Source organism: Pelodiscus sinensis, chromosome 2 (assembly GCF_049634645.1).
Source record: "Pelodiscus sinensis isolate JC-2024 chromosome 2, ASM4963464v1, whole genome shotgun sequence".
NCBI classification, from domain to species: domain Eukaryota; kingdom Metazoa; phylum Chordata; order Testudines; family Trionychidae; genus Pelodiscus; species Pelodiscus sinensis.
Window position 1 is genome coordinate 238,664,505 of NC_134712.1, and position 14,032 is coordinate 238,678,536.

The window sequence follows — 14,032 nt, forward strand, 5'->3', positions numbered from 1 at the left end:
ACAGCTACCTGGAGATCTTTTAAAGAGTGATTAGATGTCTTGTTAGGTGTCAGTGTCTCCTTCCAGACATTGTGTTGCAGCACAAGAGCACACCCTTACAGGTGTATAACTAAGGGTAACAATAGAAGAGACTACCAGAAACTCTAAATACAATTACTCTTTAAGTATTTGCCTTCCAAGAAGAGAGATACACTGGCCACAAAATATGATTGTGTGGACTATTTGTGGACTGGGTTAACTGTACCTCTTAATCTGTATCAAATGCAACTATTGTAATTTAAAACTCACATGCCTCTGGATTTTGTGAATAACTAGCAGTTTAGTTTATGAACAGGAATGAATTAAAAGCGTACAAGACTTACTCCAAGATTTCCAAAATTGTCTAGTGATTTTTCTTAGGTGCCTCAAACTTACCCAATATGAGACCTCTTAAAGGAGCCTGACTTCCAGAGGATAGGTGCAGAGCATTTTTTGAAGATCAACTTCCTTACTGTAAAGTTGGGCACTCAAAAAATGAAGTGATCAGACCCACTCACTTTCTGAAAATCTTGGCTTTATTGAAAATGTATTTGAATTTCAGAAAGTAGACAAAAGCATAGTGCAGAACAGGACTTGTTTTTAAATATAATTATAAATTATAACATTGCAGGAGATTCTTGTCTCAATTATGAAAGGGACTGATGCAGGGTCTCATAGCTTCAATCAAGCAACTGCCATAAGAGCCTTCACTCTCTACTGCAGATTAAGTATTCATCTTCAGCACAAGGTATTGTTATTAAAGAAGGTATTCATGGGTGGAGGAGGACAATTATTGAGCTCTGTTTTTATTGTCAATAATTTTCTTGCTCAGTTTTCTTCTGAAGGAAAAGTTTACCTGTCATATTGTCAATAATTTTCTTGCACAGTTTTCTTCTGAAGGAAAAGTTTACCTGTCACACTTGAAGGAAACAGGTGCTTGGATAGAAAGTCATGTTCTACCTTCTATTCTAATCCATGAACGAGAGGATGATGTTCTAGAGCAGCACATTGAAGTTTCTCAGCTAATCAGCCAGGTTAGAGAACCCTTTTTACTTCAGATTTAATGAACAGTAGGTAGTATTTGTTTTTAAATGCTTTATGTATATGACGTTTATGTTTAGGTACAAGAAATGCATCCCACTAGCAGGGAGGCTGACAACCTTTACTAGATGCTGGGCGAAGTGTGGGTGTGGCTTTATGTCCTTGGAAGCGGTGGGGGCTCAGGCAGGAGGGTAGGGCTGAAAGCTAACTTCCCCTCAGTCAGTCTTTCAAAACTGCCTGGCACATGCTACTCAAGAGTTCCGACAGCAATGTAAAGGTCCCAAAGCTCCAGTTGTTGCTGATGTAGAGGTGGCAGTGGCTGGAAGCCCCTGAACCCTTTTCAATCATTGTGTCCTGGGGCAGCTGCCCCCTATCTGTCCCCACCACCCATAACAAGGCCCATTTACCCTACACTATCTGTTCTCCCATATCACTTATCTGCTGACCTGATGTCACCAGCAGGTCACTTTTTTCACTTCCCTATCAGCAACTAAGGCTAGCTCCAGAGTAGCTGTTCTCTTCCAGCACCACAGTGCCCCCTGATGAACAAAAGGCCTAACTGTAGCAACTTTCCAGTAGAAATAGAATTTCTGTGAAAAATAATTTTGCTTGGCACATCAATTCTGCACATGAGCAATAACTAGGGCTGTCAATTGACCTGCATTAATGCCTCCAATTAATGCAGGACATGATTAATGTGTTAATCCTTTTAACACGTTAATCGCAGGCGTTAATGCTGCTCTGCCTCTTTGAATTGCCACTCTGGCACTTCACGGGCTTTGCAACATGGAGCCGGGGATCAGCTGGAATCCCCAGCTGATCCCAGGCTCCTAATGCCCTGCCCCTTTTGGAGGGCTGCCGCAGCGCTTCAAAGGGGTCTCATAGCTTCAATCAAGCAACTGCCATAAGAGCCTTCACTCTCTACTGCAGATTAAGTATTCATCTTTAGCACAAGGTATTGTTATTTAAGAAGGTATTCATGGGTGGTGGGAGACAATTATTGAGCTCTGTTTTTATTGTCAATCGTTTTCTTGCAGTTTTTTTTCTGAAGGAAAAGTTTACCTGTCACACTTGAAGGAGACAGGTGCTTGGACAGAAAGTCATGTTCTACCTTCTAGTCTAATCCGTGAATGAGAGGATGATGTTCTAGAGCAGCACATTGAAGTTTCTCAGCTAATCAGGAGATTTCAGCTGACCCCAGGCTCTACCTTGCACTGCCCCTTGGAAACGCCGCCATGGTACTTCCAAGGGGCAGTGCTGCACGGAGCTGGGGTCAGCTGGAGACTCTAGCTGACTCCAGGCTCCCGCAGTGCTACTCCTTGGAAATGCTGTTGTGGCCTTTCCAAGTGGCAGGGCTGAAAGGAGTCGGGGTCAGCTGGGGACTCCAGCTGATCCCAGGCTCCTGCGGTGCTGCCCTTTGAAATGCCGCTGCTGCGTTTCAAAGGTGCAGCTGCACTGAGCCTGGGGTCAGCTGAGGACTCTAGCTGATCCCGGGCTTCCTTAGCTGTGCCCCTGTGAAATGCCACTGCAGCATTTCAAAGGGGCAGCCACACGATTAATCACAATTAACTTTTTTAATCGCTTGACAGCCCTAGCAGTTACATAAAAATAAAGATGTCCTCGTGGGTGCTCCTCATTATGTTGGTTTGCTGCTGCTGAGCCTCAGATCAGAGATTTGATAGCAGTGTCTCAGGGGCCGTGCACATGGGCATGGGCAGCCACGCACTGATAGGCTGCAGGCATCAAGCATACGCAAGGCCCTTCCCACCCTCCGCTCTTCAGTTCCTCTTCTGCCGCCTCCAGCTACAGACAGACTCAGCAGTGTCCCTAATTTCTTCGGATCTTCGTAATTATATCTCTTTGAAAACCAGATAAATTTATTGTAGCAGTTAATTTGGTAGTTAATTAGTTTTTTAAAAAAATCCCTTTCTGCAGTTCTTAACTGCTTTCACGGACATGTCTGGCTGACTGGGGTTTAAGCACTACACCTTGTGTATTCTGATATTGGATGACCATTCACAATGCGTCCGCTGCCTTGGAGTGCAGCATAACTCTCAAAAATGCCCTCACTGTGCAAAGTTAAAATTGTGGGCACAGATAGACAGAGACCTCTGCCTCAACTATTTTTACTGGAAAACTCTCTTAGACCAGCTTCTGACCCATGTCAACAGCCAGAGGAACATAAACAGTACAGAACCAAAAAGTGAGCCTTAGCACCTCAAGGAGCTACAGCACTGAAATGGCCATCTCTCTCACAGCTGATGCCAGGGGCACATATGACGCTATGGGCGTCTCCAGAGCCCACAGCGCAGTAAAACAGCGGACATGCACTAAATCGTGCTCTGGGGCATCAGGCTTTAAGTTGCCTGCCTCATTAGCTGCAGCACCATATGGCATTGATACAGTCTTGCTGACACAGAATGAGAGCATGGCACCGACCATGTGAACAGGCACCTCAGCTCCCACCACAGAGGCGCCTGATGTAGTGCCAGTTTCCTCGGTACCGAGGCATGATTCAATGACTCAAATAGCCTTTGTGCCTCCCATTATGGCACTGACAACACCAGTTGGGCACTATACCCAACACAGGGACTTATAATCTCATTGACTTTTAACTCACAATTTTTAGACCCTGAGCACTCTCCCGCTATGTTGACATCACAGAGATCACTCTCTCAGGAAAGATTTTCATCCTAATCTAACAATGATTTCTCTAGGGGCTTTTCCCCAGAGAATTCTACTTACACAGACCAGACTATTTATTCTTCCAGATTTGGGAATATGCGTTCATATTATGGCTATTTGTGGGTAACCCCACCTGAGCCATACCCTTATTGGCAATACCGAGACAAATGACAATATTATCAGAAACACCAGCATGGCCAGAAACGACAGTGCAGTATCCCCCCTCTAAACAAATACAAGAAGGGGACCCACCCACACAGCAGGCAGCAACTTCGCCTGACCAAAATGACCCTCCCCTACAGTGGCCCCACCTCCAGCTACCTAGATGATGCTGCACATTTCTAAGACCACCTTAAACGTCTACCCGCTGAATTAAACATTCCTCTTCAGGAGGTTATGGAAAATCAGTATGAGCTAAGTGATGTATTGCGCTCAGTAACACCGTCAAAAATAGCATTGCCAATTAATCCAGCAATAATGGAACCGGCAAAGATGCATCAATCTCTTTTAAGGCTAAGAGAACAGATAAGAAATATTATGTCCAAACCAATGGTTCTGAGTTTTTTTTACTCACTCAGTATCTAATTTCCTCGTAGTGGATGCTGCACAACAAAAATCCAAGCAGCAACAATACTGGTCCACTCCATCAGACCGCAGTAGCAATAGGCTTCGCGGATTTGGGCGTAAGATATATATGTCTTCTGCTTTACAATTTTGCATTTCAAACTATGCAGCTTTATTGAGCAAATATGACTATAGAAATTACTCCAAAATGCATGATTTGGTCGCAGATATTCCCGAGGCTAAGAGACAGCAGTACTGGTGTCAGAGGGTCACACGATTGCTAGAACAGCATTACAACCCATGTTAGATGCTGCTGATATGGCTGCACGTTCTACAGCAACAGCAGTAGTAATGAGAAGGGTGTCATGGGTTAGTTCCACTCCATTCCCCAGAGAAATTCAATCTACAGTGGAAGATCTGTCTTTCGACAGTCAGAAGTTGTTTGCAACTAACACCAATGAAATTCTCTACTCCATGAAAGATTCCAAAGTAATGCTTCAGTCTTTGAGGATCCACAACCAAGCACTAGAAGAAGGCAATATAGGTATCAGCCTCACCCGAGGCCTCAATACCCTTTATATGCACAACATTACAATAGACAAGACTAACACCAAGAGGATGGGGCAGGGGCAGAAACCAACAGTGCCACCCTTCCTCTACCAATTCTCAACAGTTGCAGCAGTCCAACATGCAAATTTGATCACCAGGTCGAGGGGCTGGAGAGCCTCTCATCTATTTCAACACCATCAACTCAAGCAAACCTGTTCCATCACTGATTGTTACCCTTCTTTAACAACTGGCAATGTATAACCTCTGACAGATGGGTCCTGCAGATAATTGAAAAAGGCTACCTTATTCCCTTTGTGTCCATACCCTCTTCCCACCCCACTTCACTGTTCCTTTTCAGAGACCACTCTCAAAAGATCCTTCCTCAACAAGAGGTAGAGCATCTTTTACACGTAGGGGTAATCAAACCAGTCCCCACACAATTTAGAGGCAAGGGGTTCTACTCCCATTACTTCTTGACAGAAAAAAGGTTAGAGACTTTCGAGCCCTCAATAAATTCTTTCAGAAACAATAATTAAAGATGGTAACGCTTTCTATTATATTACCTGTGTTGGAATAGAATGATTGGATCTCGTCCCTCGACTTGCGAGATGAATACTTTCACATTGCCATCCACTCTGCTTACAGATGTTTTCTTCAATTCGTTATAGACTCTCAACACTATCAATACAAGGTTCTTCTATTTGGAGTCTCTACAGCCCCAAGGGCCTTTTCAAAGGTTCTGGTGGTTGTCACAGCGTATCTGAGAAATATAGTTTTCATATTTCCTTACCTGGATGATTGCTTCCAAGTTGTGCTCACAAAACAATTCCTACTGTTCTCTGTCAGTCTCAAGACACCTATTCCGACACTGTGGGCTTCAGGTGAACAAAACCAAATTGGAGCGGTCTCCTACACAAAAGAGAGAGTTTATAGGAGCATGCCTCGACTTGACAGTGGTCCCCGCATCCCTACCTACAGACCACTTCCAAAAAATTGTGGCCTCGATAAATACCTTATAGTCCAGCCCCCGCACAACAGCACTCAAATGCCTATGGTTGTTGGGGCACGTGGCAGCATGCAACTTAGTCAGCAATGCATGACTGCATGGGAGAGGATTACAGAGCTGGTTGGGACAGGTTTACCAACCCAATGTCCATCCACTATCTAAATTCCAACTCCTTCCAAGGATAGTAAAGGAATCCTTACACTGGTGGCTAAGCCCATGGAACCTTTGCTCTGGAGTCCCCTTCCACCTACTAAAGCCATCCATCTTCATGACAACAGATGCATCTCGTATAGGATGGGGCGCTCACTTATGGCATCACACCTACCAGGGCCTGTGACAGTGATAAGAACTTGCACATAAACGTCCTGGAACTGCGTGCAGTCGGGAATGCGTACATCAAATTCCTCCCCTTCATTGCCAACAGCCATGTCAGACTACATAAACAATGTCGCAGCAATGTTTTACATAAATCATCAGGCACTCGTCTCGAGCATAAATCGTCAAGCACTCGTCTCAAGCACTTTGCACAGAGGCCATAGCACTTTGGAAATGCAACATAATTATAATTGCAGTGCACCTTCCAGGCACCCTGAATACAATGGCAGATGCACTCAGCAGATACCAATCCACCAATACAACCGTGGGACCTGCATTTAGTATTGAATGCTCTAACTTGGTCGCCTTTTGAACCAATGGCCACCACCTTATTATTACACTTATCCATGAAAACTGTTATTCTTGTAGCCATTACCTCGGTGAGACGGGTAGGAGAGATCGCAGCCCGAATGGTAACCCATACACCACCTTTTCGAATCGCAACCCATACACCACCTTTTTTAAAGATAAAGTCACTTTACGTACCCATCTCATATTCCTCCCCAAGGTACACCCATTCTTCCACCTCAGTTGGACAATACACTTTCCCATCTTCCCCAAATCACATGCCAACTGTTTCAAGATGAAAATGCACACTCAGGACCTGCGCAGAATGTTCTCTTTTTACCTGCAGCCAACTAAACCTTTCTGGGTGTCTCCCAGACTATTTGTATCAATAGCAAACCACAATAAGGGCCAGGACGTCTCATCACAGAGACTCTCCCACTGGATCTCGGATTGCATCAAGCTTTCTTATGCACAGTAGGGATGTTAAATATTGGTTAATCGAATTGTCAAGTCACCTCATGAATTCTTATTGGTTAGTCAACTATTCTGTAGTACCCAGAGGTGGAGACAGCAGCCAGCGCGCTCCAGCTCTACTTCTGAGGAGCCCCCTGCCACTCTGTGCTGCTGCCTCTGTGTCAGAGGCATCAGTGTGGGGTGCCAGGCAGGAACTCGCCTACAAGGGGATCCAGTTTAAAAACCAGCTCCCCTTGCAGACCAGCTGCCTGTTGCCCCATGCTGCTGCCTCTGATCTAGATGCAGCAGTGTTGGGTGGCAGCAGCCCCTGTCTGGGGAGGGAGAGGTCTGAGATCCTGGAACTGAGCTGGGTGCCAGCTTAGTTCCTAATACACTTTAAGTGCAGAGCTGCAGCAGGAGTAGGTCCCGGACCCATTGCAAGCCAGGACTGAGCCAGGTTGCTGGCCCAGCCTGCTAAAAAATTTACTGGGGAGAGGGGGCGGGGAGGAAATGCATGTACTCTATAGCATTAACCTATAAACTTTTGCTTATCAGTTAATCGACTACACTATTACTTCCCTAATGCACAGTCAGACATGCCACCTCCAGACGACATAAGGGCACACTCAACCAGAACCATAACTACCTCAAGAGCATTCCTCTGCAAAGTACCCATAAGAGACATCTGCACAGCTGCTGCGTGGGTCCTCCAACCACACATCGGGAAAGCACTACACACTTATGTGGGAACTTCTTTCCAACCTGAAACTAGCTAAGGCGGTTCTTTCCACTGCTTTTCTGCCAGATCCAAAGTCCTTAGCTTTGTAGTTACCTAATGTGGAGCACCCCTTGGGAAATCTCTTGAAGAAGAAGAGGAGGTTACTCACCTCGATAGTAACTGACGTTCTTCAAGATGAGTGTCCTCCTTTCCTCCCCTCTACTGTGGGATCCTAGCCTCATCAAGGCATCATTCTAGGGTAGAGAAGGAACTGAGGAGTAGGAAGGGGGAACTCATTCATGCGCGATGCCTGCAGCCTATCAGCATGCAGCTGCTGGTGCGCGCATGCGCGGCCCCAGGGCATTGCTATCAAAGCTCCACTGAGACCCGCCGGCAGCACACCAACCTAATGTGGAGCACCCACGGGGACCCTCATCTTGAAGAACATCAGTTACTATTGAGGTCAGTAACCTCCTCTTCCCCCCAGGAATGAATGTTAGTTGTGTTAAAAAGAGGTCTCTGACCAATTCTGTGTCTTTTAGTAATGTGCTTAAGTTGTGACAACATAGAGGCCTTCACTTCACAGCCTGGATAGTCCATAGTTAACATCTCAAGAGGAAATATGTAGAGCCCTGCACAGATACAAAATTTGTATCTGCATCCACATCTGTATGTGCAAAAATGAGCTACAGATATCTGTGGGTTTGCAGTACTCTACAAATATGTTCAAGGAGGTACAAAATGTCCTCTTAATACAAAATCTTCTGCTAGGTATATTTTCCTGATAAAGTGGAAGGGGTTCTCTGTTTGATCCCAACAGAAAGGCATTTCAACAGTCTGAGCTGCTATGAACATGTATTAGACTATTTTTTATAAATATAACAGTAAGGCTTTGCTATTTGTTCTACTGTGGATCACCTAGCAGCTGTCTTGGCTTTCCAATCTCCAATTCCAAGTTGCTCAGGTTTCTGAAGGGTTTGAACAGATAATATTTCCAAGTAGAGACAATCCTCTTCCTCCTAGGGTGTTGAACATGGAATGGGTCCACCCTTTGAACTGCTAGCTACCTGCACATTGCTCCAGGTCTCACTGAAAGTAACTTTTTTGATAGCAGAGACCTCAGTCAGCAGAATGGGTGAGTTAAGGGTTCTGGTTTGGTGTCTGAGCCTCTATATAGTTTTTTTGCAAGGACAAGATATACCTATGCCACCATCCAAAATTTTTTACCAAAGGCGTTTCTTACATCTACATCAATCAGGCAATATATTTACCAGTGTGCTCACAAGAGGGAAGTGGAGGGTGTTAATGTTTTTCTAGGGCAGGCTTAAACTGTTTAGGTTCTTCTCACAGTTGTTTGTGGCAGCTGGAAAAAGAATGAAGAGCCATGTGGTTTGTTCTCAAATAATTTTGTCCTCGGTTCCTTCCTATATCCATTTATGTTAGGACATGATTACTGTAACACTGCCAAATAGGATTCAACAAATCACAGGCAGCCTTTCTAGACCATATACATATATTCTGAACATGAAGAGCTGCAACTTGTTCTTCAGTACATATATTTGGCGCTCATGCTGTGACTCAGCAATCTACAGAGCTGCAACCTACAAAGGATGCCAGATTTGGATGTGTGGTCCTTCAGTCATTATTCATGTTTAGACTCCAACCTGACCTGCAGGTCAAAGTGCTGGTGAATCACATGGTGTGGAATGAATGTGCTATCACTCACAGAATAAATGGTTACTAACTTGTTTTGTAACTGTGCTTTGAGTTGTCCATTCCATGACCCATCTTCCTTTTCCTCTATATTGGAATCCATCCAGTAAGAAGAAACTGAGGAATCTGTGGCAGCTAAGCAGCAGAAGGAAAAATCCGAAGTGGAATGGATATCTGCAACACAACTTGAAGAACAACAACAGTTACAAAACAGACTAATAACCATTTTATTTCATAATAAGGGTTTTAAATACGTGAAATTACCAATGAATTCAATTAGTCATGACTTCCAGTACAGGCAGTCCCCGGGTTACGTACAAGATAGGGACTGTAGGTTTGTACTTACGTCGAATTTGTACTTAAGTCGGAACTGGCATCCAGATTCAGCCGCTGCTGAAACTGACCAGTGGCTGACTACAGGAAGCCCGAGGCAGACTTTCTCTGCCCCGGGATTCCTGGAATCAGCCGCTGATCAGTTTCAACAGCAGCTGAATCTGGACGCCTGGGACAGAGCAGCTGGGGCGCTGCCGGGTAGGTCTCCGCAGCGCTGCACCTCAGCGTTGCGGGGACCAACCCCGCAGCACCCCAGGTGCCCCCACGTCAGCTGCTGCTGAAACTGATCAGCGGCTGATTCCAGGAAGCCCGGGGCAGAGCAACTGTGCCTCGGGCTTCCTGTAGTCAGCCGCTGGTCAGTTTCAGCAGCGGCTGACTTGGGGATGCCTGGGACAGAGCAGCTGGGGTGCTGCCGGGTTGGTCCAGTAGCGCTGAGGAGCGGCGCTGCGGGACCAACCGGCAGCGCCCCAGCTGCTCTACCACAGGCGTCCGCGAGAAAAGCCTGGTCTGCTGGGGGAGAGGGGGGCCCACTAGCTGCGCCCCTTCCCCCCTGCAGACCATGGAGATGCGGGCGGCGGGACTAAGACATGCTGCGGTGCAGCTGCCTCGGTCCTCTGTGGCTTTGCTCCGTGTCTCCCTGGTCTGGTGGAGGGGCCCCCCAGCAGACCAGGGAGACGCGGAGCAAAGCCGCGGAGGACCCGGGCGGCGGGACAGCAGCGTGTCTGGGCGGTCTCACCACCCGCGTCCTCCGTGGCTTTGCTCCGCGTCTCCCTGGTCTGCTGGGGAGCCCTCCCCAGCAGACCAGGGAGACGAGGAGCAGCTTTTCTTGCCCCAGAGGACGCGGGCAGCGGGACCTCGGCGCGTCTGGGGGGTCCTGCCGCCCGCGTCCTTCGGGGCGAGAAAAGTCCCGTTCGTAAGTACAGATCCGACATAAGTCGGATCTGCGTAACTCGGGGACTGCCTGTATCTCAAATTTATCCATTCCATAACACAAAATTGCACCTTTATCTTGTGAGAGCATCAGGGAATACCTAAGTAATATTAGTAAATATATGGAGACTTTGTTACTCTTCTGAACTACTCTTCTGAGATGTGATATTCTCCAAGTGAAAAAGCTGACAAATAGAAGGGTTTTACATTTTTCCTTTGTATTTACTTAGGGCAGGTCTACATTTAAAATGCTTAATTCAGCATAGTTAATCCACCTCCGTCAGAGCTAGTAGCTGTCTTAACAGCAGAAGCCCTCCATGAACTTGGCTCTTTGTACAGGGAGTTAGATTGGCATAACTGCATTACTTAGGGATGTGGATTCTTATTTTGATATTCTTAGATTGATCTAAGTTCATAGTGAGATGTGGCTTCAGGCTGAAAAATATAAAATACAATTGTTTAAAAAATTCCCACTTAGATTTGCTGCTTTTATTTTTAGCTAATACTAAAATATTGCTCTTAAATGCAGTCTGTGTTAATAGATTTTTGCTTCTCCTGTCTAGGCATATCTGACAGTATGTAAGGATGCTATAATGGTTGGCCTTGGAGATTCAGAGTTTCAAGCACACCTTTTAGATGTCACTCTTTCAATTATGCAAACAGGTACACTGTAATAACAATGTTTTGTGGTATTTTATTCTTCCCCTCTGCTGCAGTTAAGGAGCAGTTATTTTGTTACACTTTTTCTCCTGGAGTCTCCTAGTTGCTTTAAGGAGAAGTTGAGAAATAAATCTGTTACATTAGCTTTGGATCTTCTTTGCTTTGGATCTTCTTCTCCCATGAATAAACTCCAGTATATGCTTCTGCTGTTGTTTGTAGTTTCCGCTAGTAGGTGTAGTATGAATAATTGTGATCTGATTCTTGAGTTTCTCTGCTGTTAACAGGTTTTTTATTAGCAACAGTGATCTTTTACTTAGTTACACTGCTGCTACAGCTGGCTCAAACTTTTATTAGAGTTGTCTAACTCTTGGCTCCAGGGAGACAACTGTTATATCTAGTATTCAGTAGTTATCACCAAAATAAGGACTAAAGGAAATTTTAATTTCCAAAGAATCTTGTAAGCTAAGCCCCAATACTTGATATCAACATTTCCACTGAATAGTGAAGAAGTGCATTTTTCAGGCTATGTGTAATGTTTCCAGATCATGTAACATACTATATAAACATAAATATTACTCTACTATGTTGAAAATGCAGCAAAGTTGTGCTTGGTTAATTAATATAGGAAAATGAGACTAACTAAAGTGACCAGGCTATACTCCTAATACAACTCTGGATAAACTAACAGGTCTCTTACATTTCTTCAATCACGTAGGAATTCCTGTGTACTATTCATAAAATAGAGGAAGGGTGACTTAATCTGCTGTCTCTGGTTTGATCTTTCCTTTGTATGTTTTAAAATATTTTATGCAACTTTTTATAATATTTAGAGTGAAGTTTACAAATGCTTTTAGAAAACAAAATACAGTCTGTAAAGTCCTGAGAACAACTATAAAACCCACTTTCTTTCTTTCAACTACAGTTTCCTTCATTCAATTCTATTTTTATTAATTCATTTTGAATTCTTCATGAAAGCAAAATAACAGCTCTTAATGTGCAAAAGAGCTATTTTACAGGATGGGAGAAGGAACAAATCCATAGTCACATTTATTTGAAAACAATTAGACTTCTTTGTATCTGGACCCCATATCCCTGCTTGACTTTACAATTTAGCTTTTACCGTAAAACTAGTGCAGAAATGTCACCTGGCACCATACACAAAACTTCATGATGTTGCCAAACATAGAAGTTGTTACCTAAGAGAATTGATACAGTAATTAAAACAGTGATTGAATCAATAAGAAATGTGAAAATAGATGTTAATTAACTAATATGAAATAAAGCTACTCTAGTAAATTACAGCTATTTATGTAGTATAAATGAATTTCAATCTAAGCTTATAGCTAAAGCAGGACTTAAATTCAGCTGGAGCTATCTGGAGTAGAATTCTGCTGAATATTTTCTACCCCTCTGGAATGCTCATGGAAGGTGGAGGAGGTACCAGGAAATTCTCTTAGCATTTAAGCCCTGAACAGTCTAGTTAAAAATCTCTATTTTTTTTAAATATCTGATACATTATTTCTTTCTCTAGAAAGAGGCTGCTTTTGTATCCCTACATTACTTTGTGTTCTCAAAGAGATTATTGAAGCTTCTTTGACTCAAAACATTGGTACAGATGAAGAAGTTGCAACGTTTCTCCATGCTGTTCAGGCTGTGTTCCAAAAAATTTTAGAATGTGTTGCACGCAGACTCAGAAAATGGCGGGAAGAAGGGCTTCAGGTATTTGTCATCCTGTTATACACATACATAAAATCATGTGATTGTAATGTTAATTCTAAGCACTGACTTCCTTTTATTCAGATGTGAATTGGACATATTAGATGTATTGGCACAAAAATACTTTATTGTCCTCTCAGATAAATAAAGGTGAACTCCTAACCTGTGACTCTGGTCTGGCAACATCTGTGATTCTGCAGGACCATGGATGTTCCAGGACTAGAGAGTCCCTGTTCAGCTCGCCACAGGGAAGGGGCGGGAGAACAGCAGGGCCAGCAGTAAGGCCAGTAGCAGGGGAGCCAGATATGACTTCCCCTGGTTCAGAAAAATCCTTCATCCAGGACTGGTCAGGTCTGGAGGATGCCAGACCAGGGAGGTCCAACCTGTAATTGATTTGATGATATGCCATTCTGTACCCAAACAATCAATTTATAAATATAAAAAGATATAGCGATAATAACAGTATAGATTTGTCAGAACAAATTGTATCAAAGCAACATGATAACTTTCTTTGACAGAATAACAAGCCTTGAAGATGGGAGTAAGTGGTAGATGTGATATATCATAACTTTAAGGCTTTTGCATGAACTTCTCATAAACAAGCTAGTGAAATACAACCTATTTGGAACTATTCTAAGGGGTATGTGTAACTGTTTGAAAATCATGCCCAGAGACTGGTTATCAATAGTTCAGTCATGTTGGAAAGGCATAATGAGTGCAGTGTTCAGAGATTAGTTCTGTATCCTGTTATGTTCAATATTTCATCAGTGGTGTAGATAATGGCATAGAGAGTATGCTTATAAAGTTTGTGGATGATAGCAACCTAGGAAGAGTTTTGGAGGATGGGATTAAAATTCAAAATTATCTGCACAAACTGGAGAAATGGTCTGAAGTAAATAGAATGAAATTCAATAAGGACAAATGCAAAGTACTCTAGTTAGGAAGGAAGAGTCAATTGCACATGCAGAAAATGGGGAAATGAT

The 14,032-nt window shown here is 43.8% G+C and overlaps 1 protein-coding gene across 4 annotated transcripts in view; it reads left to right on the top strand.

Moving 5' to 3' along the window:
- NCAPG2 (non-SMC condensin II complex subunit G2) overlaps window positions 1-14,032 on the top strand; it is a 116,715-nt gene that overhangs the window by 66,984 nt on the left and 35,699 nt on the right. For all 4 annotated transcript variants that reach the window (XM_075922741.1, XM_075922744.1, XM_075922742.1 and 1 more), the window contains 4 exons: window positions 650-766; window positions 906-1,052; window positions 11,237-11,336; window positions 12,865-13,052. In XM_075922741.1, the coding sequence (XP_075778856.1) occupies window positions 650-766; window positions 906-1,052; window positions 11,237-11,336; window positions 12,865-13,052 (552 nt within the window). The remainder of the gene's footprint in view (window positions 1-649; window positions 767-905; window positions 1,053-11,236; window positions 11,337-12,864; window positions 13,053-14,032) is intronic.